This window comes from Triturus cristatus, chromosome 3_1 (genome assembly GCF_964204655.1).
Source record: "Triturus cristatus chromosome 3_1, aTriCri1.1, whole genome shotgun sequence".
NCBI lineage: Eukaryota > Metazoa > Chordata > Amphibia > Caudata > Salamandridae > Triturus > Triturus cristatus.
The window spans coordinates 405,936,203-405,963,398 of NC_140583.1; the positions used below are offsets into that span (position 1 = coordinate 405,936,203).

Here is a 27,196-nt window from a genome sequence, read left to right on the forward strand (position 1 = left end):
ATTATGAGACTGACTCTGTATCTGAGGCAGAGGAGGAGTGCCAGGATTCTAGCAGTGAATTTTCTGTCCGAGAGGAATCATCTGATGATGAAGCCACTCTCAGTGCGGATGAAGTGCTGCTTTTAGAGGAAAACACTGGTGTGGTACTAGTGCAGCAACAGGCATCTGGATTGCAGCCTGGGGTTGCAAGGCTACCCTTTGGAAGTGCTGTACTCTGGTGACGCCTGCCTTTAGTGGTGTTGCAGGGTGTAGAGTGAATTGTGAAAATAAATTCTCTATATTTTTTTCACTTGTTTATGGACAATGTACTTTTGGATGAGATTGTTGAGCAGACTAATTTATATGCTGAACTGTATTTGAGGGACAACAGTGCTAGACTAAAGCCCCACTCTAGAGCTACCCGATGGACTCCCACAAATCTGGATGAGTTGAAGAAGTTCTTGGGTTTAACTTTTTTGATGGGCCTGATAAGGAAGCCGTCGCGGTCTTCATATTGGTCTACTAATCCCTTGATGACAACGGCAATATTTCCTGCAACCATGAGTCGTAATCGGTATTTGCTTCTTCTTCGGATGTTGGATTTTGTTGATAATGATTTCTCATTGCCACAAAATGACCCTGATTGTGGCATTCTTTTAAAGGTTCGGCCTGTCCTTGATTACTTGCTAGATCAATTTTCAAAGATCTATATGCCAGGGAAAGAAATCGCTCTGGATGAGTCTTTGGTCCTGTTCAAGGGCCTATTGTTTTTCAGGCAGTACATTCTTAGCAAGAGGGCATGTTATGGAATTAAGATGTATATGCTGTCTGAGAGTAGTACTGGATAGGTCTTTAATTACAGGGTCTACACCGGTAGATTCCAGTACTGACCCCCCTGGTTGTCCGTCCACTTTTGGAGTTACAGTGATAATTGTGTGGGAACTTGACAGAAGACTTATTAACAAAGGTCACCATTTATACGTAGATAACTTTTACACTGGTGTGCCATTGTTCAGGGAATTGTTCAAAGTGGACACTGTGGCACAATCTGCTGTAAACGTAAAGGTTTCCCAGAAGACCTTATTTGTAAAAAAATCTCGAGAAGGGACAGTGTCAGTTCCTTGTGTAGTGATGAACTTCTAGCTCTGAAATTTTCTGACAGGAGAGAAGTATACATGCTGACTACCATCCATGATGAGAGTACTTCACCTGTGACTGTTTAAGATCAAGTTGCTGAAATGTGTAAACATGTGTGCATTTTAGACTACAATAAGCACATGGGTGGTGTAGATCAAAGGTTGGAACCTTACACTGCTGTTCATAATGTGTTCAAAGAGGTTGGCTATCCATTTATGACATTTAGCAACCTTTAATGCTTTTGTTGTATTTAAGGATTGTTCTCCAAAGTCAAAGATGACATCTGTTCAGTTTCAGCAGTCTCTGATAGGCAGTCGTGTTGTAGTAGAACAGGCAAGAGTTCCAAGAGAAGCAGTGGTGGAGGATGTAGATAGATTGAAAGTTCGCCACTTTCCTGATCATATTCCTCCCTTCGGTCCAACAAAAAAAAAAACGTTCCCGCTAAGAAATGTAGACTCTGTGCCAAAAGAGGCATCCAGAAGGAGTCGTATGTACTGCCCAGATTGTCCTTCTAATCCTGGACTGTGTGTGCCCACATGTTTTAAATTGAACCACACAAAACAGAGTTTTTGGTTGCAACCGTGAGCATAAAAGTAAACTGACTGGTCTGTATTGTTTTATATTTTTTGCGCAGATTTCATGGTGGTCATTAGTGTGATGTATTTAGTTAGAGCTGTTGTGTTTGTTGTTATAGTTTTGTATCTATTGCCAATTGTTTTGTGTTTTCTTTTTTCTATAAAAAATGTGATGGCGCTGTGCGGGGACTGGCATTTGGCTGGCAGTGTACGTGGACTGGCGCTTGGCTGGCGGTGTGCAAGTAGTGACTTGCTGCTGGTCACTACACACTCTGCTAGCCAAACACCAGTTCACGCACTCCGTCAGCCAGTGTGATTGCTTTGTCAGTCATGTGAAAGCATGAAAGTGATGGCGCAGTCTGTTGATGTGAGTGTTGTAATGTGCTGGCAGCGGGAATTGTCTTGTATGCGTCCTGTATGAAAGGTGTTTGAATGGCATGTATAGAGGTTGGCACCTGGTCGCTGCTTTACAGCTCATGAGCTTTGAGTCATTGGTTGCGTTTTGGGAACGTTCAGTTATTAACAGTGTATTTCACTTTTGTGAAATCTCTTGTTAAAAAAAAATATACATTTTGAACCTTTCCCTCACCCTGGTGCCAAATACAACCAGTATGTGTGTGCACTTGAGGAATAGATGGATGGGAAGTAATATTGGTCTTGTTTAACTTTCTCTGCCAAGGTGTACATTGTCTCTAGGGACATCTACGAATTCTAGTTATTTTCGTAAACTAAAAATCCAGGGGTGTACAGGGTGGTGTCCCTCTTGTGGATCTCAACAAGTTTTCTTACCCACAATGCCTGCAAACCTCAAAATGTGACTGCAGTCACACATTTTCCTTTAATTACAGAGCCATTTTCTTCCAGAATCATAAAGAAACCACAAATGTACTACCACCCAGTGTTACCCCAGGTCTTCCAAAAAAAATGCTACTTCACTTGTCTGGGTGGGCTAAGTGCGAGGCATCAAAAATAATCAATCACAAAACAACCTAGTTTTTCAAGGGGGTCACCTCCGTTATTGGTCCTGGGTTCGGCAGACATGAGGGGAAACCTACCAAACCCAGATATTTCTGAAAACTGGACACCCGGGGAAGTCCAAGGACTCAGAATATCCTGTGTGGGATCACGGTGCTGGCACAAATTTCCTACAACCCTGCATTCCCCTTGGTCTCCCGAGTAAAATTATACCTCACTTGTGTGGGTGGGCCAAGGGCCTGCGACTGGGAAAGGCCAAAAACACAGATTGAGGGAATAGCACAATGAGCTCGAAGAGCTACATTTTTTTATATACGTTTTTGGGCTCACTCTGCATTGGATACCCACTCAAACAAGGTATCATTTGTATCGGCAGACGAAGGGTAACGCTGGGTGGTAGGAAATTTGTGCTGGTGATCACTGACAGAAATGTAAGGAAATTGTGATTTCTTTTAGCTAAATTTGAGGTTTGCAGCGGGTTATGGGTAGGAAAAAGGTGGGGGGATGCACACAAGCCACAGATCGTTGGACTGTCCCGGGTATCTAGTTTTCAGAAAGGTCTGGGTTTGGTAGGTTTCCCTACATTGCCGTCGAGCCCAGGACCAAAAACGCAGGTGACTCCCTCGCAAAACGAAGTCTTTTTGTGTTCGATAATTTTCAAGTCTCCACAGTACTTTATGGCCCATCTCCAGTCACTGCACTAGACTCACGCACACAAGTAATAATAATAAAAGTTTTATTGAGCGCATAGCTACCCCCAACGGGGTGTCCCAGCGCTATAGCAGACAGAAAGCAGGGGAAGTAAAAAGCAAACTAGTCGATTCGGCTAAATACCCAGGTTTTAAGGGATTTGCGGAATTCAAGATCTGACTGAATTAGGCGCAAGTAAAGAGGAAGCTTATTCCAACATTGAGTGGCACCCACCTCAAAGGATTTGCCTCCCATTCTAGCTTTTGATGACCAGGAGGTATTTGTTATTAGAACGTAAAAGTCTGGCTTGAAGATAAGGACGAATCCTTTGCCTCTCCCTGCCCGAAAGGCTAAGGTCAAGGCCTTAAATTCGATACGCTTAGCAATGGGCAGCCAGCGAAGTTGGCTTAAATAGGGAGGAATATGGTGGCGAAGCGAACTCCGCAGATCAGACGTGCCGCAGCATTTTGGACAGTCTGGAGTCTGCGGAGGAGGCCAAGAGAGAGACCCAGATATAATTAATTAGCATAATCCATATGGGAGGTTATCAATGCATGGACCACGGTTTTACGGGTATAATTGGGCAGGTAATTAATGAATTTTTTGATGATTTTAATTTTGCCGAAGCAAGCAGCCGAAACCGTTTGGACCTGCGTAGACAGGGTCAACTGTCCCATCTGACGCCTAGATTCTTAATCGAATCCTTGGGTAGGGATGCAGTACCTAACTCATCAGGCCACCACAGTTTCGAAGAAAGGGGAGACGGTTGGTTAAAAAAAATAAGATCTCAGTTTTATCTGCATTGAGTTTTAAGAAGTTATGGTCCATCCAGGCCGCGGTATTCTTAAGGCACACTTTTAGCGTAAGTAAGGGACCATTTTTAATCGGGAGACTGGAGGGAATCCTGGGTGGGTGGGTGGAAGATTGTGGCTCCCTGCAGATTCCAGACCTTCCCAACACAGAAATGTGAGGAAAAAGTTTTTCTTTTATTTCTACAAAGTTTGAGGTTTGCAACGGATTCTGGGTAACAGAGCTTGGTGAGAGCCACAGTCACCCCATACTGGATTCCCCTAGGTGTCTAGTTTCCAGAAATGTACAGGTTTGCTAGCTTTCCCTAGGTGCCGGCTGAACTAGGGCCCAAAATCCACAGTTAGGCACATTGCAAACAAGCATTGGCATAGCCAATAGTTCTCGCCTTTGGGACCATATAAGTATTTAGCTATCCAACACAATATCCCTGGTGTAACAACATCAACTGTGCCAATCCAGGGGGCGGTATAATCAGTCATGTTGGTCACCAATATTAAATTGAATGAGATAGGAGAGTGGGGTATTCATGAGGTACAGCTTGGTAGCATTTAATTTGATTGACAATTTCACGTGCTTGTAAACAGGTTGCAAGCTAGTGGCGTGTATGTGCAGCTTTGGACATTGATTTTTTTTTTTTTAAACAGACTTTTATTGAGTTGCAAAACATAATACAGTCAATCCCCTTACCCGTTACCCAGCCCTCCAGCCAAGTCAGTGCGTAGGGTAGTAACCAGTCCACCAAACTAACCACAACAGTACAACAGTACAACAGTCACCCCAACAGCATCTGTGCTGTGAGGTAGCCCATCCACAGGATTAATCCACTACCAGTGTGTGACGTAACCAATATGCCCCCAGCAACCCCCCAACATATCCCCCCACCCTAACCACCCACCCAAGCATGTCGCCAGTAGCTACCATAACTACGTGTACAGCAAAGCCTCTCGTGCCACTTGTCGGATCCACCTCCCACATACTACAGCAGACATTGCCTCAAGAGCATAAGGGGAAGCCCGTCACAGGGCTCTCAAAGGGACCGGAGTCCCATCACCCTCCACTGGACCCCCCCATCCTCCATAGCCGAGCGCTTGAACAGTACCAGGAGTGCCATCCATGCCCGGGCCAGGTCTTGCGACTTCTCATTTCCACTACGTCTAGCTAGACACAATCTATAATTCCCCTCACTTCCCGCCCATTTCTCCATTTCCCTATGCCATCGCAAGAAATTAGGCCCCTGCCTCGCCTTCCAATGGGAAGTAATCTCCCGCTTGGCCAGGACCAGCCCCAGGTCAATAAACCTACTGGTGACCTTAGTCTTTGCAGTGTGCGAAAACCAATGCAGCAAACAGACCCCGGGCCCCCCTCCAAATCCCTCTCTGTCACAGTCAGGAGTACAGTCGCCACTTCCTGCCAAAATTCTGCCACCTGCGGACAGTCCCAGTGCAGCTTTGGACATTGATGTGTGTTTTATTTTTTGTCTGACGTGTTCTGGCTGTTTGTTACCTATGTACTGCATGTCAGTAGTTCTTTCTAACGTGGTCTGTTACGTGAAAAAACGCGTTCATTTAGCTGTGGCAATACTAGATTCCAACGAATGAACACATTAACAGTTCTTTCCCATGAAAGAGCACATTGGTGGTGTCTCTGCTGTCATAGCCAATGAGTCTTTACAGCTGAAGTGGAAAGGGATCTGGCTTGTGCACTCCTTCATGTTCCATGGTGACCCAAAGGCTGCAGGGGTGTCCAGTCATCGGATGAATGTCGTGGCTCCGGGGATGGCTTTAAGGAAAGCTGCCGTCCAGAAGGCAAGGGGGGGAGGCCGTGCTTGTTTAAATGGCCCAACCTCTGCAGCAGGATTGGAGAGAGGCCTGGACCACCTGCTTCATGGCTGCACTGTGGAGCCTGAGGGGAGGTGATCTTAAGGGCATATCCATATTCAGGGGCGCAGGAGTGGTGTGTGGCCTAGAGAGAGGGAGACAGAGCTAGGAATCGAAGGTAAAATGGACTGCAACAGGAAGGGAAGTGGGCTGGTTGGTGTGCTTCTTGCTGGATGCAATGGTTTTATTGGCCCAGAGTTAAAAACCACAGCCAGGTCTCGGTACCTTCTTAATATTCCATTATATGGTAGCCGATCTTGTTCTCAGTCACGAGAAGCACGGAATTCTTAGGCCCTCCTACCAATAGTCATAGCTGTTAGTCGGTACATCCAACGCATGCTGCATCCGTGTACACTCCTTGAACTCCTGAAAAGTGCACACATGAGGTGAGCTTAATACAAAACACCCAGTGCCGCCTGGACATGCCTTGCCCCGTGCTTCTTTGAGGCACTTTTGGCTTGGCGCCAGCTACACTCTGCTCCTTCAGCCCTTGTTGTGTCCGCTGCCATTTTCTAACGTGCCCTGTTCGGTTATGCTGAATTCTGTTCCATTTTCTGTAAGGCTCCACATGAGACTGTTTATCTGTACACATGGTGCCGTCAGTTTACCCATGTGCATGATGATCCTTGTTGGTCTGCTGGCGGGGGAAGGCACACACCCATCGGTCTGCATGCACAGATTCCTGCACAAGGTGGGTGAACACCAGGCCCCTGGTGCACCTGTTTGAAGATAGGATGGTGGGGCGCAGGGGAGCCTGAGGGTCTCACCTTTACATAAAGATGTGCACGGAGTGAGAGCAATACACGATGTGCGCTGCGAGGCATCCCTTTCAAGAACACCGGCAGAGGGGTATCTGGTTGCACAGAGGAAGCTGCCGTTCAACAGCGCAGGAGGCCATTCTGGGAACCGAGTCACTTGCTTACACAGTGTATCACCGAAGGCAGCAGTGAGGAGAAAGGAACAGCAGTGGACGCTGCTGGGACCCCCAGCTTCTGGGATCAGTGGACACTGAGCACAGATGGAGAGACAGAATCAGCTGCTAGGGGGAGGTGGCGATCTGTGCAGCCTTAAACGGCTCCGGAGCTGGGGTTACCGCGGCCACTCGAGTAGCATGCAGCTGTGTGCGTGGACGGCGCACCAAACACAGCGATTCTCCCCCGTCCGCTGCCACCCAGGCACCTCTCATGCCCGGTTCCAGAGGGGTAGGCCGTTCACCAGGAACAGGGCTGTGAATGGACAGACGTGGCCAGGTAGCATTCAGACGCCGCAGGCCGCGGGCAGCCCTCATTCATCGTGAAGGCTGGGAGATACCCTGATCTAACAAGCGAGGCGATCCCGAACGCGCTAATAAAAAACAGATGGCGGCTGGAGTGAGAGCGGAAGAAACAAGCGCGACAAACGGGAATGCGCTAATTAAAAACAGATGGCGCCCCTGCTCGTAACCGCAAGCCGTAGGCTGTGGGTGGATACATTTCCTGGGAAAGGTGGGACATGCACCCGCCTTTGCCCAATTGCGTGCTGTCTTTTTTAGAAAGACGTACGCAAAGCCCAACAGAAAAAATACCCCAAAAAAACACACGCACGAGCATGTGAAAAGTCACAAGTGATTACAAGAGATCGTTTTCCTAGAGCTGCGCATGCACGCTAGGCTTGACCTAAAAATGGGTCCACTTTCTGAGGAAAAATATGATTTGTCCATGTTGCGTTTTGGGCAGCTTTCTGTCACAAGCACTAGACCTAACTACACAAGTCAGGTATCATTTTCATCAGGAGACTAGGGGGAAGCACAGAACAGTAGAACAAGTGTTACTACCAGTTGCCTTTCTGCCTTCCAAATGTAAGACAGTGTGTAAAAAAGAAGTAATTTTGAAAAATGCCCTCGAATTCACATACCCACAAATTTAGAGATGTGCAAATAACCACTGCTTCTTAACTCCATTGCTTGTTCCCATTTTGGAAATACATAGGTTTCCTTGATATCTATTTTTCACTCTTCATATTTTACCAAATGAATTGCTGTAAACCCGGAACACAATGAAAATACATTGCAGGGTGTACCTCAGTTATTGGCTCTAGTTACCTCTGGTTCTTGGTAAACCTAGAAGCCCTATAAAGCCCCGCAATTATAAGGGTCCAGTGGACTTACCGGTATATTGCTTTAAAAAATATGCCATACTTGGAATAAGTCACAGGTGAAAATGTAGACACAAATGGCGGTTTGTTTAACTCAATATTTTATCATTTCAACTGTTACTTTCTATAGGAAAATCTTGAAGGATCTATACAAATGACCCCTTACTAAATTCAAAATGGTGTCTACTTTACAGAAATGTATAGCTTTTCGGGATCCATTATTGGTTTCACACCTATTTCTACAAGTAACAGGAAGAAGGTTAGAAGCACAAAAAATAGGATATGTCCCAGTAAAATGCCAAAACTGTGTAGAAAATGTTGGTTTTCTGACAAAAGTTTGCCTGTTCTTGAAAGCTGAAGATGGTGATTTTAGCACTGCAAACCCTTCCTTGATACTATTTGCAGGGGGAAAAAACAGGTGCTTTCTTCTGCAGCACCTTTTTCCAAATTTTCCCCCCAACAAAACAAAATTTAGCTGTATTTTGCCTAATTTCTTGGTTTCCTCCAGGGGACTCTACAAACCCTGGGTACCTTTACAATCCTCAGGATGTTGGAAAAAAGGACACAAATTTGGCATGGATACCTCATGTGGAAAAAAAAGTTACAGGAGCCTAAGCGCAAACTACCCCAAGGAGCCAAAATAGAAGCCGAGGAACGGAGGAGAGGCCTGGCAGCAAAGGGGTTAAAAATTACATGCTAGAGCAGGTATCTTTAATAGCTTGCGAGTTGCTGGTAGGTCTCCTGCTACCTGTAAGTAGCTCTCCTGTGTGAAGCCTACTAAATTATATGATTTTGCTTGACTGCGTAATACTTACATGTAAACTAAACCGGAAAAGTAGGACGAAAATGTGTTTATTCATAACCTGTTTAGAGAAAAATTGTTGGATTTCCAAATATATTTAAAGTCGATATCTGACTGATAAATGAGGAGGCTTTGGGGAGTCTTACCATTAATATTATGACCTTGGGGCCAGGGACATTGAACATATATCCGTTATGTATTATCCATATAGAAGTATTCCAAATTAATAAAGCCTTTTCCCTGCTGGGAAGTCAGCCTGATGCACTGAGGGGATCATCGTAATCTGTTTTGACAGGATCACTATTAGTACATTAAAATTATTAGTAGCTTGGCATGATTTTTATTGAACATAAGTATCTCTTATTACAGAACACGTTGGAGCCCCTGTGCTAGAACACTCCGCTGATACTACTTCACAAAAAGAATAAAATATTTCTCACTATGAAGCTTCATGTTACTCCATCAATTAAAGTCTATACTGGCTTCAAAGCGGCCGTTATATTGGGTGATTAACCAATTACACTAATTTTCATTTCTTTCAGGTAGAAGGCGCCCTTGTGAGAATGCATGTTTCTTCTTTAACTCTTTATCCATCCCTCTTCTTCACAGCACAGGAGCCCCTCCAACCTGCCCTACTATGAAAAGGGGTGTCTGGCCCATTTTCCTTGCTAGCCTTTGGACCCCTGCTGCACAAGGAACAACGCCCAAGTACCAGGGTGGCAGTGGGTAGAGGGAGGGGGTGCTAGATATATATACACACACACACAGGTTCACCGTCATCGCACCCACACACCCTGGGTGCCTCAGTTACGCAGTGGTGAGCCACGTTACACAGCATTCACAGTCGAAGGCCAAAATTGTGTCAGCTGACACAAAACAGGAGCACACTTAAGTCCGTGAGAAATGTTTTTTTAAATCATGTAGAACCACCCCACCCTCCCCCCCCCCCCCCCCCTCAGCGCTGACAGGCGCGTTTTGACGCTCTGGCTTTGTCAATGTCAGTTTGTTTAGTAAAGTGCCACCATTTTTAAAGTGAAGTAAAAAGTGCAAGTAAAAGAAAATGGTAAACATAGAAGATGGCTCAATATATGCTTAATGCTTTGTTTTCGAGCCGGCCATCTAAACATTAGATGCAGCATTATTTAAAAGAGGTAATAAACAGTTTGTTCGTCCTCAGTGTACATGGAACATGGCAGCTTAATTCCCAATCTCACAAATACTCATTTATGTTTAAGCAGTATTTAAAGAGAAAACAAATATTTGCTCCTCTTTTTTATATTTTTCCTCACTGTTTGAGTATTGGTGTCATATATGAAGCCATCTTTAAATAAAATGTGTGCTTCACTAAGCCATCGAGCCCTGAATGGGCATTCAAAGTCAAAGACAAGCGGATCTCCCGTTTAAGTGGAGAATGCAAAAGAGGAGGCTAGGTCATCCTCGATTCAAAATTAGATATACAATTGTAACTATTCGTTCCATCAGAGAGGAGAGGGAACGACAAAAAGTATACAGGAACACACACTACTTCCTTATAGAGATAAATATCTACAGTATAAGGCAAAACAGGAGACAAAATTATAAAGATAAAAAGCAGTCAAGTCAAAATACTATTAAAATTGCAAATAGAAGGAGGATACACAGAGTAGCAGCAGATATTCCCCCTTTGCCCCACTTGGGTAACTGTATAACATAATTTGGGGAAATGGCTTAACTATATGTCTCATAACTACAGTGTAGCCATGGGATATCTATAATCCATAATATGGCTCATTGTCTGACCACTCAAGGGACATGGACCTCATTACAAATGGGCCCATAGTTCCTCGTCATTGTTCAGACCCTATATATTCACTGAAAATAACCACAGGTTTCAGTGACGTTATAGTTAGAATTTAGCATTTAAAAACCTTAGAAATTCACTGAAATAACCACAGGTTTCATGGATGGTATAGTTAGGAATTGGCATTTAAAAAATATTGGAAATTTACTGAAAAAAACAAAGTTAGAGGGACATTTCAGTTAATCTGACATTTTACTTGTACAAAACCAGAGAAATTCAGCTGTTATAGTTAGCTAAGCTAACTATAACACGCGCCCCCACAAAGCACTGCTTATGACCTCACATATTACATAACTCATGACATGGTCAACTGCAATGTGGGCACCCCGGGACACTGCTGGAGATATATATATATATATATATATATATATATATATATATATATATATATATATATGTATTTCAAAGAGCAGTAGAAAGCCTGCTTTGTGGGCATCAGGCCTAGGTTTGCTGGGCTCAAGGAATGAGCAGAGTGGAGCTTTAGTTATCACTGGTGCTGCAGAATTAGGCTGTTTTACTATCCTTTCTTTCTTGCATTAGGGGACCATGGAATACGTATTCTACCAGTGTTGCTTTGGACCTTGGAGCAATAGCCCAAGGGAGAAGAAAATTGAAGCAGAAGAGACACCTTGGTTTGGGCATCAGAGAGATGCGAGAGAGAGAGGAATGATGGACATAGCCTGCTCCATAAGGCAGTAGGAGGTGCAGTTGCACTACAGTTCAGGGTTCTGAAGGGCCCTCTGAATCACAATTATGAATCTTACCTCAAAAATTAGGCATATTCTCCTTGCTAGCATGTCAGCACAGGGCACAGTTACAGCAAAAAGGGGAGCACCATGCAGGAGCTCTTTTTCTCGGAAAGGGACCGACAGCATGTTCCAAGACTGAAGTGAAGTGATGGTGTGGCATGGTGTGGAAGGGGTGAAAGAAGAAGATGAGATAGCCTACATTTCAGGGCTGCAGCTATCATTTTTACAGCAGGTGTAGTTACATTGGGGCCCAGGAGTGGAAGGGGCTCACAGCACCCCAATTATGCGGAGTTGTGTTTTTTGGTCAATTCCGTTTTTGTTTGATGTGTTTGCTCTTTTATAAGTCTTAAGAACTACAGAAAAGGGGCCCTACAATTATCTCGTAGTCCATGCCGCCTACCCCGTGCCCCTCACCTCCCTCAATTTTTTGCCATTTTTTAGAGGAAGGCTCTAATTCAAACCTTTTTTCCGTGGTGAAGGGGAGTGGGTCTTTTATAGGCTATAGGAGGCTAGAAGAAAATGTGAATGACAACTGATCAAAAGATGAAGGGTCCCTTTCTAAAAGCCTCCCCTGCAAGTAAATATATTATACACATAATTTCACTAAAAATCAAAAGATCATGGCTTAATGTCAGACTTGATATAGCAGCTCACCAAAACAGTGAAGCAAGTTTAAAGGAGTTTAATTAATTTAAATAAAAATAGAAGGCATCAGTCACGATCGCTTGATGCACCAGCGGGTGCATACTGCATAAATAGCCAGCCGACAACAGCAAAGCATGGGTAATGCATACTTCACAACCCTCCTGAGAGTAAGCCGATCACAGCAATCAGCAGAAGAGCAACAGAAGTCGCCACAACCCTTCAGCATGCAGTATCAACAGATGTCGCGGGGGCGGAGGAAGACGCAGGCCAGCCTTCACCTTTTAATACCGTAGCAGCTCCTGCGTTAGAGGCGCCTTTTTTTCTTATCTTGTGTCAAATAGGAGACTGCGCAAATATGCACCATTTTTTTAGGTCTGCAGTGTGCCTCAGATCTGTAACAGACTGCAGTAACAAATGTACTCCAGCAGTTTAAGGATCGTAACTCATGGTGATACGAGTAGCACGCTGGAAAACAATATTCAGTATCATTGAAATAACGTTAGGGCACAACTTCGCAGAAACTAACTGCAAAGGAGTCCATATGGATTTGTTTTACAGAAAGCAATATTCAATTTCACCTTTCAACATCAAGGGATATTGTGAAAGAATCCGGATAAAATGGTAGGTCATGTTTTAAAATATAGACCAAACAACAGGGCTGAAGACAACAATATCACAATTAGCATTTAAATTTGCAAAGAACAGACGTAATTGGAAAAATCATGCAAGCCTTAAACGCGCTGACACGAAAAGAAAATTCTTCTCAAGATATTCCGCTTACAGGAAACATGTTTTGGGAGACTTATAGAGTTACGGGGAAATGGAAGGGTCGTTTTGACATTTCCGTTACTTTGGTTTCATGGAAGCTTTAGCAACCTACCACATTTGGTTACAGGACAGCTATCTAAACCGTAAAGTCCCGCTAAAGTTTTGGTATCTGCGATGTTTTAGCATCTTATGAATTTGAAGGGTGAGAAGATCCATCCAAAAAACGGCCAGATCTGATGAGTCAACACAGCTGACAATGAGGCCTCGTATCACGTTACACACCTTCCACTGGTTCTGCTCTTTTGTTTTTATATCAACATTTACACAGTAGAGATTTTAAGCCCATAGTTGTATTGGAAAACGTACAACTACAAGTCCCACAAAGCTATTCTTTAAAAAGTCAGAACTAGCTGAAGGTGTTGTGCATCTCACGAGGCCAATTTGCAGCTTCAGGAGTCTGTGAGACACTAACTCTAGCACCAAACTTCCTGATTCGATGCCAGTGTATCTAATTATCACTTGCAACTATCACTGGGTTAAGTGCCAGGAGAAATGCAAAGGTCCCCGGAAAGCGATGCCAGGGAAGGGCTAGAAGACCATATGCCAAGAGCCAGCTTAATTCAAGCAGACTACGGTCTGGAACAGGGCTACTCAAGCAAACCCTATGGATATTTACAAGACTTCTCCGGCAGCTTGCGGCGCTGTAACCCTGCATCTATCTGATGCATGTTGAGCTGTAATAAAAAAAAATATGCCGGGTGCGAATGCAAACCCATATATAAAAAGTATGGGTGAAATGGCATCATGAGCTTCATCTTAGTCTGCCGCTACGGCAACTCTGATATCCTCTCCAAATCGCGCAAGGGCAGTTTCAGCCGCTTGGGGGTCAAGTACCACCAGGGCATATCTAACAACCGTGCGCTGGTAACGGCGCCTCGGCATTTAAAACTCGCCCAGGGACGGGTCTAGTAGCATCTCTATAAGCACCCCCCCCCCTATGATGGCAATGAAGGTATTGCAGCGTTTAGTGGAAGGATAACCCTGAGCTCACCGGAGAACTGACGGTCCCAGACACGCAGCGAAGCTATTCTGTTACATATTGGAAATCCCTGAAGCGAGGTGCAAGCTGTTTCTTACCGTGAAAGGAGTGTCGTTGAAGCTACCAACGGAATAGCAATTGTCTCCGGGGTTTACGGCGCCAGTGAGGACCTGGTGCAGGTGCATGGTGAGGAAATGGCGATCTTCAATTATTCATACATCCAGCGCGTCCTTTCTAAGGTGACCACCTGTTTACAATGTCCATGGTCTGTCCGTAATAGAGTATAATGCCTTGTCCGTTATTTCTCCTGTAACGGACGTCCTTTGTCCGGTGATTACGGTAATTATGGTGAACAGGACCAGAGCAATAGCACCTCAATAGACCCGCCAATCAAGTAGACGGAAACATAATCCTTGGAATATGGGAAAAGTGCGGTGGCCTGAGATCGGCTGTGGGAGTTACTCTCAGTTGTTTATTGGCTGCAGCACTCGGCTACAGCAGCGTGTCCTCGGATTCGTTATCACAATTCTTGCCCTATGTTCAATGGATAGGGGTGCCGCAGATTACGCAGTGGCCTAGGATTGGCAGAGAGAAATGCTTTTGCGTTTTCATTGGCTGACGGATCCCAGAGAGCCTGCCCTTTCCCCGCTACAGTTGTAACTGTAGCTGCTCTTCAACTCATGCAGTATGTTAATGGGTGGTGGGTTTGTGTATGTTTCTTGTATCGTTATTCATATATTTTCGACATAGCCATTAAAACGTGCTACTGCACGAAGCAGCACCAACCTGCAACTACTTATGATTTGTCTTATTAGCAATTTTTTAACGATAAAACTACTCCCCTGCGAACATGCATTTATGCGTCAGGCAGTGCCCGTGTATTTTTTTTTTGCAGTTCTATATAGCGCGAACTTGGCCCAAGGTGTCATTTCATTTCATTAGGCTTTATTCGGAGCTTAAACACAAAGTCCATAAAAGCACATACATACACACAACAAATAATCAATCAATCAATCATGGAATTTGTATAGCGCACTACTCACCCGTAGGGTCTCAAGGCGCTGGGGGGGGGGTCATAAAACCATATACAGTACAGAATACAAGATTAAAAAAGACAGTTAAAATATCATGCTGGTCCTTGCTTTAACTGCTTTTAGGAGGAAGGTAGCAGTAAAAAAACAAACATCAGGGTGGGGATTAAAAAACAACTTCATAGAATCATGAACATTTCGAGTTCCATACTTCATAAAAATAGGTTTTAAGAAGGCTGAGCGAAAGTTACCATAGAATTTACATAGCAGTAAAAAGTGCATAGTGCTTTGTGCGGAAGTATGATCACATGGACATGGGCCAATCGGATATTTTTTTGTACAGGGGAAGGCCACCAAATGGTGCACAATCCCCAACCTTAATCTAGTTAAAACAAACTGGTGGGAAGCTCTAGTGACATAGCTCAAGTACGGTTGATAGCCCACAGTCTCACAATATCTTCCGTAGAGCATACATGTAGAAGAATTGCCACCAATCCTCTCCCGCCTCTCTGATTTATGGCTCATAGAGATGTTCTTCATCTCACCCTTAGACAAACTAGAAGCAACATACATGTCCTTTCTGATATCAAAACCATAGATCTCTAGAAAACTATTGACAACAAATTTAATCCAGGGAATCTTCAAGTGGTCGTCAGTTAAAAAACAGTCTCGGATGATGGCTCTATTTAGGGAAGTCTCTTCCTTCGACCAGATGGCGCGCCATAACATTAATGGTCTTAAGGTAATTTGGTCTGAGAGGTGTTGAATCCCAAGCTCTTTATGCGCCAGATTGTTAGAGGCAGATATGGGCACACACAAAAGTCTCTTAAGAAAGAGATTTTCCTCCACTTGGAGACTCCGAGCCGAGGAGTGACCCCAAACGCCAGCACCATAAAGGGCAATCGAAAGACATCTCATTTGATAAATTGTTAACATGTCTTTAATCCGTTTATCCCCAATTTTACTAGCAAACTTGAACACCCCATGTGCACATTTAGCCATCTTGGCCCGGACATAGGCAATCTCGCTGGACCAGCAACCATTCTTAGTAAAATTGATGCCAAGATAGTTAAAGGAGTTCACCGTTTGCACCTTATGCCCATCAATGAAATAGGAATGGGGTTTATTACGCCCCAAACCACATTCCATGATGTGGGTTTTGGATTTGTTGATCAGCAGCTTTCTCTCCTTGATGAACAGAGAAAACCTGTCCATCAGACGTTGAAGGCCTATGGGAGTCCTGGACAGGATCACGGCATCGTCCGCGTAAAGTAATACCGGGATGTTAAAATCATTGATTTTCGGGGCATCTGCCACCACCGTCTTCATGGCAGAATCGACTTCATTAATAAAAAGGGTAAAGAGTAGGGGGGCAAGAACACACCCTTGTCTTATACCACGCCTAATCTTAAACTTAGGGGTACGCTCCCCGCCCGGGCCATAACGAACACTAGTACTAAGGTTGGAATAAAGTCGTGCCAGGAAATAAACGATGCCCTCAGGTGCCCCCATATCAAGCAGTTTGGCCCATAAAATGTTATGGTCCACCATATCAAAGGCACTGCTCAAATCTGCAAAGCAGAGATAGAGAGAGCCTTTCTTAGCCCTCGTATATTTCCCAATTAAAAGGTCGAGGTTGAGGCATTGTTCAATGGTCCCTCGTCCCTTCCTAAAACCGTATTGGCAATTAGCCAAAATATTATTAGAATCGGCCCACTCTTCCAACCTGACCAAGAGCACCCTGCTCATGATTTTCACAGAGGAGTCGAGAAGGGAGATTGGGCGATAATTCTTCACGTCACCCCTGTGTCCCTTCTTATAAATAGGAATGATGATGGATTCCTCCCAGGTAGATGGGACTCCATTGCATACTGCGGCGTTAAAAACATTTGTTAACAACGGGCCCCACAACTCAGGGACTAATTTATACAAATTGATTGGCACCCCATCGGGCCCCTGGGCCTTCCCACCGTTGCTTGCAATAATACTTCCCTGTACTTCGGCTGTAGAAATGTTCAGGGGGATGATAGGCCAATCATCTTCATGCACACCCCTCTGTCTATCAGAATCAAAGATCACAGAGAAGGGGGAGACCCAGTTTCCCTCACTGACGTTGGCCGTCAGTTCGGGCATCTTATCATCCTTTAGGAACGGGCAGTTAACCGTGTCCCAAAATAAAGAGGAATCAGAAGTAGCCGCTGCCTGATCTAATTTGTCCCATGCCTCTTGCCTTAGTTCAGACTTCCTGTGTTTAACTGCAGCCTGATAGGTGGCTCTAAGCTCTCTAACCACTCTATTATCTCTTTGCTTGGCTGCCAAAGCGGCTTTAAGCCCCTTGAGTGCGATGGTACTAGCATGGTCAAACCACCCCTTTTGTTTAAATGGCTTGACCTTTCCATGTTTGGTAAATTTATTATCTATAGTATGGTTGATGTTAGTAAAATTATGCACAATTTCATCGGTAATCTCATCACTTTCTAAAATGGTAGTGATTTCTATCAAACAACTTGAGACAATGGAATTTGACACAAGCTCTGCTTTATCCCCTTTCCATCTAATTCTGGTTCCATTCGGTCGAAACGGTTCAATATTAGCAATGGTACAAATGTTAGGGCCATGCTTCGCCTTCCAAAGAATTGTCTCAATGGTGATACAATTGTGATCGCTAAGCGCATTATCCACGACCACAGGGGTCAAACACCATGAACTAAGACTAGAGGATATGCAAATAAAATCTATTACCAGTGTTTGCATTCCTTCCCGTAAAGGTGGGGATTATTTCTCCAGAGGCGTTTTTCGCGTTAACCAAAATTTCCAGGTCATAAGTGGTCAGGATTTTATTCAAAGCATCCCCATAGTTGTTATGGGGGAAGTGGAGATCATCATCTCCTAAACTATCATTAAATCCACAGACCCTTTGGGAGGAAAGGGGACAAACAGCAGTGTTGAAATCTCCCACCCAAATATAATCAAAATCAATATCAAACTCCATTATGATGTCAGCCAAAGCGGTCTCAAGAGCTAACACTACCTGGTGCCTGGTACTATCAAATATATTGTTATAAAAGTTTATTAAAAGAATATTTCTCCCTTGCTCCTGATAAAGCCATAAAATCTGGGAATGAACCCCAACCAATACATGTTTTTTGACAATAATGGGAACTTCCACTGAGATCAGAACCAGGAGCCCACCCTTTGCCCTACCCAAGGGTGACGCCACAGCTGGTAATTGATAAGAAACAAGCCCATTATAATTGATTAGATCCATGCACCAGGTCTCTTGGAAACAAATAATGTTAAAAGCATTGATAAACTCCAACCAACCCAAGCAGGCATCCTTGGATAAGAGACCTGCTACATTCCAACTAGCAATTGAACATAACCAGAGGTTAGAATTTTTGCTCAAAGAAATTGGTCTGCTGTGACCGTGAGGAACACTAATAAGGGAAGAATATCCACCCCGATCATCAGAGACCAACCTCCCGTCTTCACAGCGTCTGTTGTCATTAATGGGATCAACAGTAGGGCTACAATCAGCACTTGGTCCCACAAGGTCGGAAACCCCCAATATTACATCGCCTCCCTCACCTCCTGAAAAAACAGCTTCATCCCTTAATTTCTTCTGGACAGGACCCAGTCAATCGTTGGAATCCAGTCCACTCAGAGACTGAAATCTATTGGACGTAGCAACATTAAAGGTAGTGTGCAGGTTCGAGTCTCTAACCCCCGCCCTAATGTAATCGGAATTAGGCTGATTATATGAATGCCTATAAAAATAACCTAGGGGACGAAGGGAAATCCCGTTATCTCGGTAGGGGAGAGAAGTGCCTCTTCGCAGAACAGTGGAGGCGAGTTGGGGATTTCTAAAATTAACAACTATACAATCGCCACCACAGTTCTTGCGCGAGCTACCTATCCAATTAATTCTTCTGGTACTTAAAATTTCATCTGCTAGAGCTACTGGGAAACCACACTCCCGATGAAGCCAGTCCACAGTCTTATTTTTCAAAGAGGCATGGGATTCACTATATGTATTATTGTATCCGGTCTCTCTATCTGGGGGGACATTGGTTAGGACTGCCACATAAGGTGCGCAGTCCGGTGGTAAATCAGGCTGTGAGTTGACATACATTTTAGCTTTTCCATTACTATGGGCCACCTGGTTCCCTGAGGCTGATTTAGACAAAGAATTTCGACCTGTTCTCAGCGGGGGGTTAGAAACAATGGATACCTTCTCACAAAGACCCTCTGGAGAAGGCATATGGGTATTGGACATAACCGTGGGAGTAATCTCTCTAGCGCTCTTGGAGGTATGGCCTCCTGTATCCTTATCCTTAGCTAGGTGACCTATACTGGGATTAATAAATGATTCCAACATACCTCCCAGTCTAACTACTTCTGCATTAACCAAGTCAAGCTTAATCAATAGAGGTTTGACAATTAAGTCAAACTTAGCATCTAGGGTACTGATTAAGAGATCGAATAGCTCACTGTCTAAAGTGGCCGAGGTAGAGGCCGATACTAGATTAAAGTCACCCACAGCACTAGTTGAAGGTGGATCCACTCTCTTATTTGAGCGACTCGCCCCCCGCTTTAGTTGGGCATTCTTGTTATTACTCCTACATGCACGCAAAGCTCTCTGCGATCTCGTAGCCGTTGGACAAGGTAACGGTGGATCTGGATGTCCAACCAGACTTGATTCTAGGTCTATAGCAGCCCCAGGTTTTAAACCGTCTGAACGAACTTGGTCTGGAAGCACCACCAAAATGGGGCTATCCAAGTGGTTAGGGTTGTTGACGGCCGGGGAGGGTTAAACGGGGAAGTAGATAAAATAGATGAAGGGGAAGTTATATCAAGGGATTCCACGCGCCCCAGGGACTTTCGGCGCTCTTGGTTGATTTTATCCACCATTTTAACCAAATAATTGTCCATGGTGGCCGTCACAATGGCGTTTTTCGCTTTAGACATAGTAAACTCAACCAAACAGCCTAATTAATCCTGTTACCTGGTACAACAGACAAAACAGGCGGGGTACCATACAGTGACGTTTAAACGCAATCCCACTACCACACCCCCTCTTAAACTGGTGGCTAACCCATAAAGGTCACAGTTGTTAATACAACGGTGGGAGGCACAACAATCTTACTGAGGCAACCGTAGTGGTTGAGTACCTTAGAGCTACACCCACGCTACTGGGTCCGGCCCAGCCACCTCCAGCCCCCTCCTGTCCCGGACTGTCACAGACTGTCCGCCCTTTCTCCGGGCTTCGTCCTGGGCGTCCCGCGCGCGTCCCGCGCAGCGGTTAACGAGGATAAATGAAGGGGGCAGGAACCAATAGGCGGGTGGGCGGGCCTCGGTACAGCTGAGAACATGCACGGACTCCTGGAAGCTGGAGTCCCGTGCGGCAACCTTCCTCAGCCACAGCAGTGGTAGCAACAGCAAACACGGCCCCTCCAGGGGTAGCGGCAGCACAGTTCACAGTTTGCCCCCAGGGACGAAGCGGGACCCGCGCCAGCGGGTTCCGCGAGGTGTTATGAGTGTTTGTTGGCAGGTGGGCGGGCCTCGGTACAGCTGAGAACACGCACGGACTCCTGGAAGCTGGAGTCCCGTGCGGCAACCTTCCTCAGCCACAGCAGTGGTAGCAACAGCAAACACGGCCCCTCCAGGGGTAGCGGCAGCACAGTTCACAGTTTGCCCCCAGGGACGAAGCGGGACCCGCGGCAGCGGGTTCCGCGAGGTGTTATGAGTATTTGTTGGTGGGTGGGCGGGCCTCGGTACAGCTGAGAACACGCACGGACTCCTGGAAGCTGGAGTCCCATGCGGCAACCTTCCTCAGCCACAGCAGTGGTAGCAACAGCAAACACGGCCCCTCCAGGGGTAGCGGCAGCACAGTTCACAGTTTGCCCCAGGGACGAAGCGGGATCCAACTAATTTTAAGGGTAGAATTGTGGGAGGAGTAGATTAAAGGCAAATGTATTTTGCACTTTGTTACCCTTTGAGACCACTGATGTCCTTACTGTTTACTCTCTTCTTTAACCCCTTCGCTGCCAGGCCTTTTCCCCTCCTGTGCCACGCCCTTTTTTGGCTATTTGGGGTAGTGCGCGCTGAGGCCCCTGTAACTTTTTGACCACATAAGGTATCCACGCCAAATTTGCGTCCTTTTCTTCCAACATCATGGGGATTCTAAAGGTACTCAGGGTTTGTGGATTCTCCTAGAGGGGTCACCGAAATGAGCCAAAATACAGCAAAGTTGTTTTTTTTTCCGGAAAAATGGGAAAAACGGGCTGCAAATAAAAGCATCTGGGTTTTTCCCTGCAAATGTTATCAAAAAAGGGTTTGTGGGGTTGAAATCACCATTTCCCCAGCTTTTTGGGGATACCAGACTTTTGCCAGAAACCCAACATTTTTTACACAGTTTTGGCATTTTTCTGGGACATAGCCTAATTTTGCTATTTTTTTGTGCTTTTGACCTCCTTCCAGTTAATGGCAGAAATGGCTACAAAAGCAATAATGGATCCTGCAAAGCTATACATTTTCGAGAAGAAGACAAAATTCTGAATTCAGCAAGGGGTCATTTGTGTATATCCATCAAGGTTTTTTTATAGAAACTAACAGTTAAATATAGGATAAATTGAAAATTAGTTGAAAAAAACAGCCTTTTGTGTCAACGTTTTCACCTGTAACATTCTTCTAATTATCACAGCTCTTTGAAAGCAATATACAATTACATCCGCTGGACATTACTGGTTGTGGGGATATATAGGACTTGTAGGTTCACCAAGAACCCGACGAACCCAGAGCCAAAAACTGAGCAGCAACTTGCAATGGTTTTTTATTATGTACCGGGTATATAGTAATTATTCTGTAAAAATGTGTACATGGAAAAATCGGTATGAAAGACACCTGTGTATTTCTGAAATGGGAACAAAATATAGAGTTTAGAAACAGTAGATATTTGCACATTTCTGAAATTGGGAATACTCATACTAGCATGAGAATTATCAGTCTTTTTTTAGAATGACTTCTTTTTTACACAATATCTTTCATTTGGAAGGGAGAAATGCATCGAAAGTCAATAGATAATAACAGTTCCTTTACAAATATGAATTACCCTAAGTCTCCCGATAAAAATGGTACCTCACTTGTGTGGGTAGGCATAGTGCCCGCGACAGGAAACGGCGCAAAACGCAACGTGGTCACAACTCAATATCGCAGTGAAAATTTACCCTTTTTTGGCAAAGTGCCTAGCTCTAGTTTTTGAACCCTAGCTCTGCGGGCACCTTGGGAAACCTAGCAAACCTATACATTTTTGAAAACTAGACACCCAGGGGAATCCAGGATGGGGTGACTTGACTGCCTCCCACCAGGGTCTGTTACCCAGAATCCCTTGCAAACCTAAAAAATTGTCAAAAAAACACATTTTCCCCACATTTCTGTGGTGGAAAGTTCCGGAATCTGCGTGGATCCACAAATTTCCACCCACCCTGCGTTCCCCAAAGTCTTACTAGAAAAATGGTACCTCACTTGTGTGGGTCGGCCTAGTGCCCGTGACAGGAAACGGCGCAAAACGCAACATGGTCACACCTCAATTTCGCAGTGAAAAATGACCCTTTTTTGGCAAAATGTCTAGCTGTAGTTTTTGAACCCTAGCTCTGCGGGCACCTTGGGAAACCTAGCAAACCTATACATTTTTGAAAACTAGACACCCGTGTGCTTCCAGGGAAGCATGGCTTACGTGGATCCCCCAACGTTTCCTTACCCAGAATACCCTGCAAACCTCAATTTTAGCTGAAAAAATCACATTTTTCACACATTTTTGTGTGGGAAAGTTGAGGCATCACCGGGCTGACCCAAATTTCCTACCACCCAGCGTTCCCCCGGGTCTCCCGATAAAAACGGTGCCTCACTCGTGTGGGAGGCCCAAGTACCCGCGACAGGCTGGGTGGTAGGAAATTTGTGTCAGCCCGGTGATGCCTCAACTTTCCCACACAAAAAATGTGTGAAAAAGGTGATTTTTTCAGCTAAATTTGAGGTTTGCAGGGCATTCTGGGTAAGGAAACGTTGGGGGATCCACGCAAGCCATACCTCTCTGGAATCCCCCGGGTGTCTAGTTTTCAGAAATGTGTGGGTTTGGTAGGTTCCCCTAGGTGGCCGCCGAGCACCGGGCCAAAAACCCAGGTGACCCCCCCTTGCAAAACCATGTCGTTTTGAGGTAGGCAATTTTCATGTCGCCTCAATACGTTTTGGGCCCTTGCCTGTCGCGGGTACTTGGGCCTTCCACACGAGTGAGGCACCATTTTTATTGGGAGACCCGGGGGAACGCTGGGTGGTAGGAAATTTGTGTCAGCCCGGTGATGCCACAACTTTCCCACACAAAAATGTGTGAAAAAGGTGATTTGTTCAGCTAAATTTGAGGTTTGCAGGGCATTCTGGGTAAGGAAACGTTGGGGGATCCACGCAAGCCATACCTCCCTGGAATCCCCCGGTTGTCTAGTTTTCAGAAATGTGTGGTTTTGGTCGGTTCCCCTAGGTGGCCACCGAGCACCGGGCCAAAAACCCAGGTGACCCCCCTTGCAAAACCAGGTCATTTTGAGGTAGGCAATTTTCATGTCGCCTTAATACGTTTTGGGCCCTTGCCTGTCGCGGGTTCTTGGCCCTCCCACACGAGTGAGGCACCATTTTTATCAGGAGACCCGGGGGAACGCTGGGTGGTAGGAAATTTGTGTCAGCCCGGTGATGCCACAACTTTCCCACACAAAAATGTGTGAAAAAGGTGATTTTTTCAGCTAAATTTGAGGTTTGTAGGGCATTCTGGGTAAGGAAACGTTGGGGGATCCATGCAAGCCATACCTCCCTGGAATCCCCCGGGTGCTAGTTTTCAGAAATGTGTGGGTTTGGTAGGTTTCCCTAGGTGGCCGCCAATCCCGGGGCCAAAAACTCATAGGACCCCCTTTGCAAAATCAGGTTGTTTTGTGATAGGTAATTTTGATGTCTCCCCAATAGGTTTTGGGCCCTTGCCTGACGCGGGCACTAGGCCTACCCACGCAAGTGAAGTACCATTTTTCTCTGAAGACTTTGGGGAACGCAGGGTGGGTGGAATTTTGTGGACCCACGCATATTCCAGAACTTTCCGACAAAGAAATGTGAGGAAAATGTGTTATTTTGAACACATTTTTAGGTTTGCAATGGATTCTGGGTAACAGAACCTGGTGAGAGCCAGTGAAGTCACCCCATCCAGGATTCCCCTCGGTGTCTAGTTTTAAAGAATGTACAGGTTTGCTAGGTTTGCCTACGTGCCAACTGCGCTAGGCCCAAAATCCACAGGTATGCACATTGTTAAAAAAAAATCGGAGCCCAGTGGGCTTTCTGCCGCCCTGGGGGTAATCGGGGAAGGGGGTTTCATCCCGATATGCCCCTAAAGGGGCAGAAAGACTGTGGCTATTTTTTGTGGGGGTGGGGGCATTGGTATGACCATTTTGGGCAGCCCCCACGCATAAAAAAAGCCTGCGTACTCGCTGGCGCCTACTGGGCCACTGCCACCATCTGCCCTCCCGGGGGGGGGGGGCAGGAAGACTGGAATTTCTCTGGGGGTGGGGTGGGGTATTGTCATGGCCATTTTGGGAAGCCCCTACCCCTACATTAATAAAACAAACAAATCCATGGTTTCTAGTGGGCATTCTGCGCCCCGGGGGGGGGGGGGCAGATTGGGGGCTACAGCTCCCATCTGCCTCCTGGGGGACAGAAAGACAGTCATTTTTGTGGGGGGGAGAGTGGGGGCATTGGCGTGCCGGTTTCGGGCAGCCCACACCCTAAAAACAATTGCGCCAAAAAAATCCCTGGTGTTTAGTGGGCTTTCTGCCCCCCCGAAGGGGCAGATTAGGGGCAAATGCCCCATCTGCCCCCCGGGGGGGCAGAAAGACTGTAATAATTGGGTGGTGGGGTGGGGGCATGGGCCTGCCCGTTTTGGGCAGCCCCCACCTCTATTTTTTTTTTTTTACAATTCCCTGGTGTCTAGTGGTCTTTTTGCCCCCCCGGGGGAGCAGATTGGGGGCCAATGCCCCATCTGCCCCCCAGGGGAAGCAGAAAGGCTGTAATGGTGGTGGGTGGGTGGGGGCATTGGTGTGCCAGTTTCGGGCAGCCCCCACCCATAAAAAAACAGAAAAGAAATCCCTGGTGTCTAGTGGGCTTTCTGCCCCTCCGAAGGGGCAGATTAGGGGCCAATGCCCCATCTGCCCCCCGGGGGGGGGGGGCGGAAAGACTGTGATTATTGGGGGGTGGGGTGGGGGCATGGGCCTGACCGTTTTGGCAGCCCCCACCCCTATTGTTGTTTTTTATAAATTTCCCTGGTGTCTAGTGGGCTTTTAGCCCCCCGGGGGCAGATTGGGGGCTACTGCCTCCATCTGCACCCCATGGGGGGCAAAAAGACAAAATAATGCCCAAAATAAACTGGGGGGAGCAAAGGCCCTTGCCCAAGGGGCCGCTCCCCGCTCCCTGGTGTCTAGTGGGTGGATCCCCAGCTCCAGAGGCTATTTTGGCAGAAAGGGAATCCCTCTGGTGCCCGCACCAGAGGGATTCCCTAGGGAATGCCTCATGACGAGCTGGACTCGTCATGGGTACAGCGCGACTGTGCTCCATGACGAGTCCAGCTCGTCATGGGCATACAAGGGGTTAACAGACTTGACAGCATGAATCATTTACTGTAAACCCTCTGGGAAAGGGAGCTATCCTTGGACTCGTGTGGTCTTACATTTAAATATACCCGATTTAATGATCTTGGTGTTTCCTGTATTTGAGGTGAGTTCGGGGTATATGTATGAGTTGTGAGGCTCATGGAGCCTATTTTCTTGGACTATATGGGCATTGGATACATTGTGGAGCACTTAGACTATTTGATCTAAGGAGATCCTTTATCTGTATTACAGATATGAGCAAATTGCTTTATATTTGTCGATTGACATCCATGGGACGGTATTGGTCTTTATTATTTTTTACTTCTAATATATATTTTAAACTACATGCCGATTTCTGATTTGATGCTTACCGTGATTTGAAATTTTACTTATAGCGTTAGAAACTACATATTGAGTCCGAAGCCAGATGTTCTTGAGGTGAGAAATAAGTTTGCCCCTGTTCTTGCACCTTGCATAGTGACTGTGGTATATATTTTATACAATTTCACAATTCATATAGTCTTCTCTAAGCGTACTACTTCTTAAGATGAGAACAATTTCATTTTACTTAAACTTTTCACCGGCACGCGGTGCCTCCCCCCCTCCCCTTTCTCTTCTTTTCTATGGTTACCCCTCTCGCTTACGGTTGCTGCCTGGCTTTTACCTCTATTCCTCTTTATGTATATGTTTATCTAATGTAGGTACTGTGTTTGGTTTTTTGATTTAGCATTATTTGTTTGCTTTTCTTTTTTCTCTTTTGGAAATATGAATTGATTTTCTATTTGTTTGATGTAATATATACATGTTTGAATAATGTGTAATTGTGCATATATATTTGTTTGTAATGTATTGATGTGTTATATAATTGTAGTTCTATGTAGGCCATCTTTGAGTTGTGGTTTTGTTATTATTTTCGTTGTGTTGTTGTTACGTTGTATTTACGTTATGTTTGTTTATAATTGTTACAGCCCTGACGAAGTTCTCTCTGGAAAACGGGAATGAAACGCGTTGGCTGTGTGCCAGTTTTTACAATTAATTTAATAAAAAGAAGCAATTTTGGATACATTTGGCCTGATTTATTGACTCCGCATCGTGTGCACCTTCCTTATTCTGGAATCCTTTGAGACCAGTGATTTTACATACTGTTCAATTTTTGGACATTGACATGAGGGCGATAACAGTGTAAGGGCTTTTTCTAATGTGTAAAATTTAACCTTTTTCCAACAAAAGCTATCCTATGCCAAATTTCTGCATTTTTTCAAAAATATATTTTTTCAAAGTACCCAAGGTTTGAAGATTCATCCGGAGGGAACAGAAAATATAGCCACAATATCGCTAAATTTAGTTTTTTTGTGTAAAAAATGAGAATAAAGTGCTGTGTAAGAAACTGTATGCTTTTGTTTTCTTAAAATGGCAACAATGAAAGGTTTTCTGTGCTGGGATTACTATCTTCCTAGCTTTTAGGAACAAGCAGAG

The 27,196-nt window shown here is 45.2% G+C and overlaps 1 protein-coding gene and 1 long non-coding RNA gene across 4 annotated transcripts in view; one reads left to right on the top strand and one right to left on the bottom strand.

Annotated features, from left to right (window-relative positions):
• DMXL2 (Dmx like 2) overlaps positions 1 to 14,541 on the bottom strand; it is a 2,034,639-nt gene extending 2,020,098 nt beyond the window's left edge. For 2 of the 3 annotated variants that reach the window (XM_085644194.1, XM_085644192.1), the window contains exon 1: positions 14,118 to 14,541. In XM_085644194.1, coding sequence (XP_085500320.1) covers positions 14,118 to 14,204 — 87 coding nt within the window. In that variant the 5' untranslated portion in view covers positions 14,205 to 14,541. The remainder of the gene's footprint in view (positions 1 to 14,117) is intronic. The other variant, XM_085644193.1, reaches the window with a different exon arrangement.
• Positions 1 to 26,826, top strand: part of LOC146860335 (uncharacterized) — a 108,593-nt gene extending 81,767 nt beyond the window's left edge. Inside the window, exon 4 of the long non-coding RNA XR_014978812.1 lies at positions 26,689 to 26,826. This is a non-coding gene — a long non-coding RNA (uncharacterized LOC146860335). The remainder of the gene's footprint in view (positions 1 to 26,688) is intronic.
• The last annotated feature ends 370 nt before the right edge of the window (positions 26,827 to 27,196 follow it).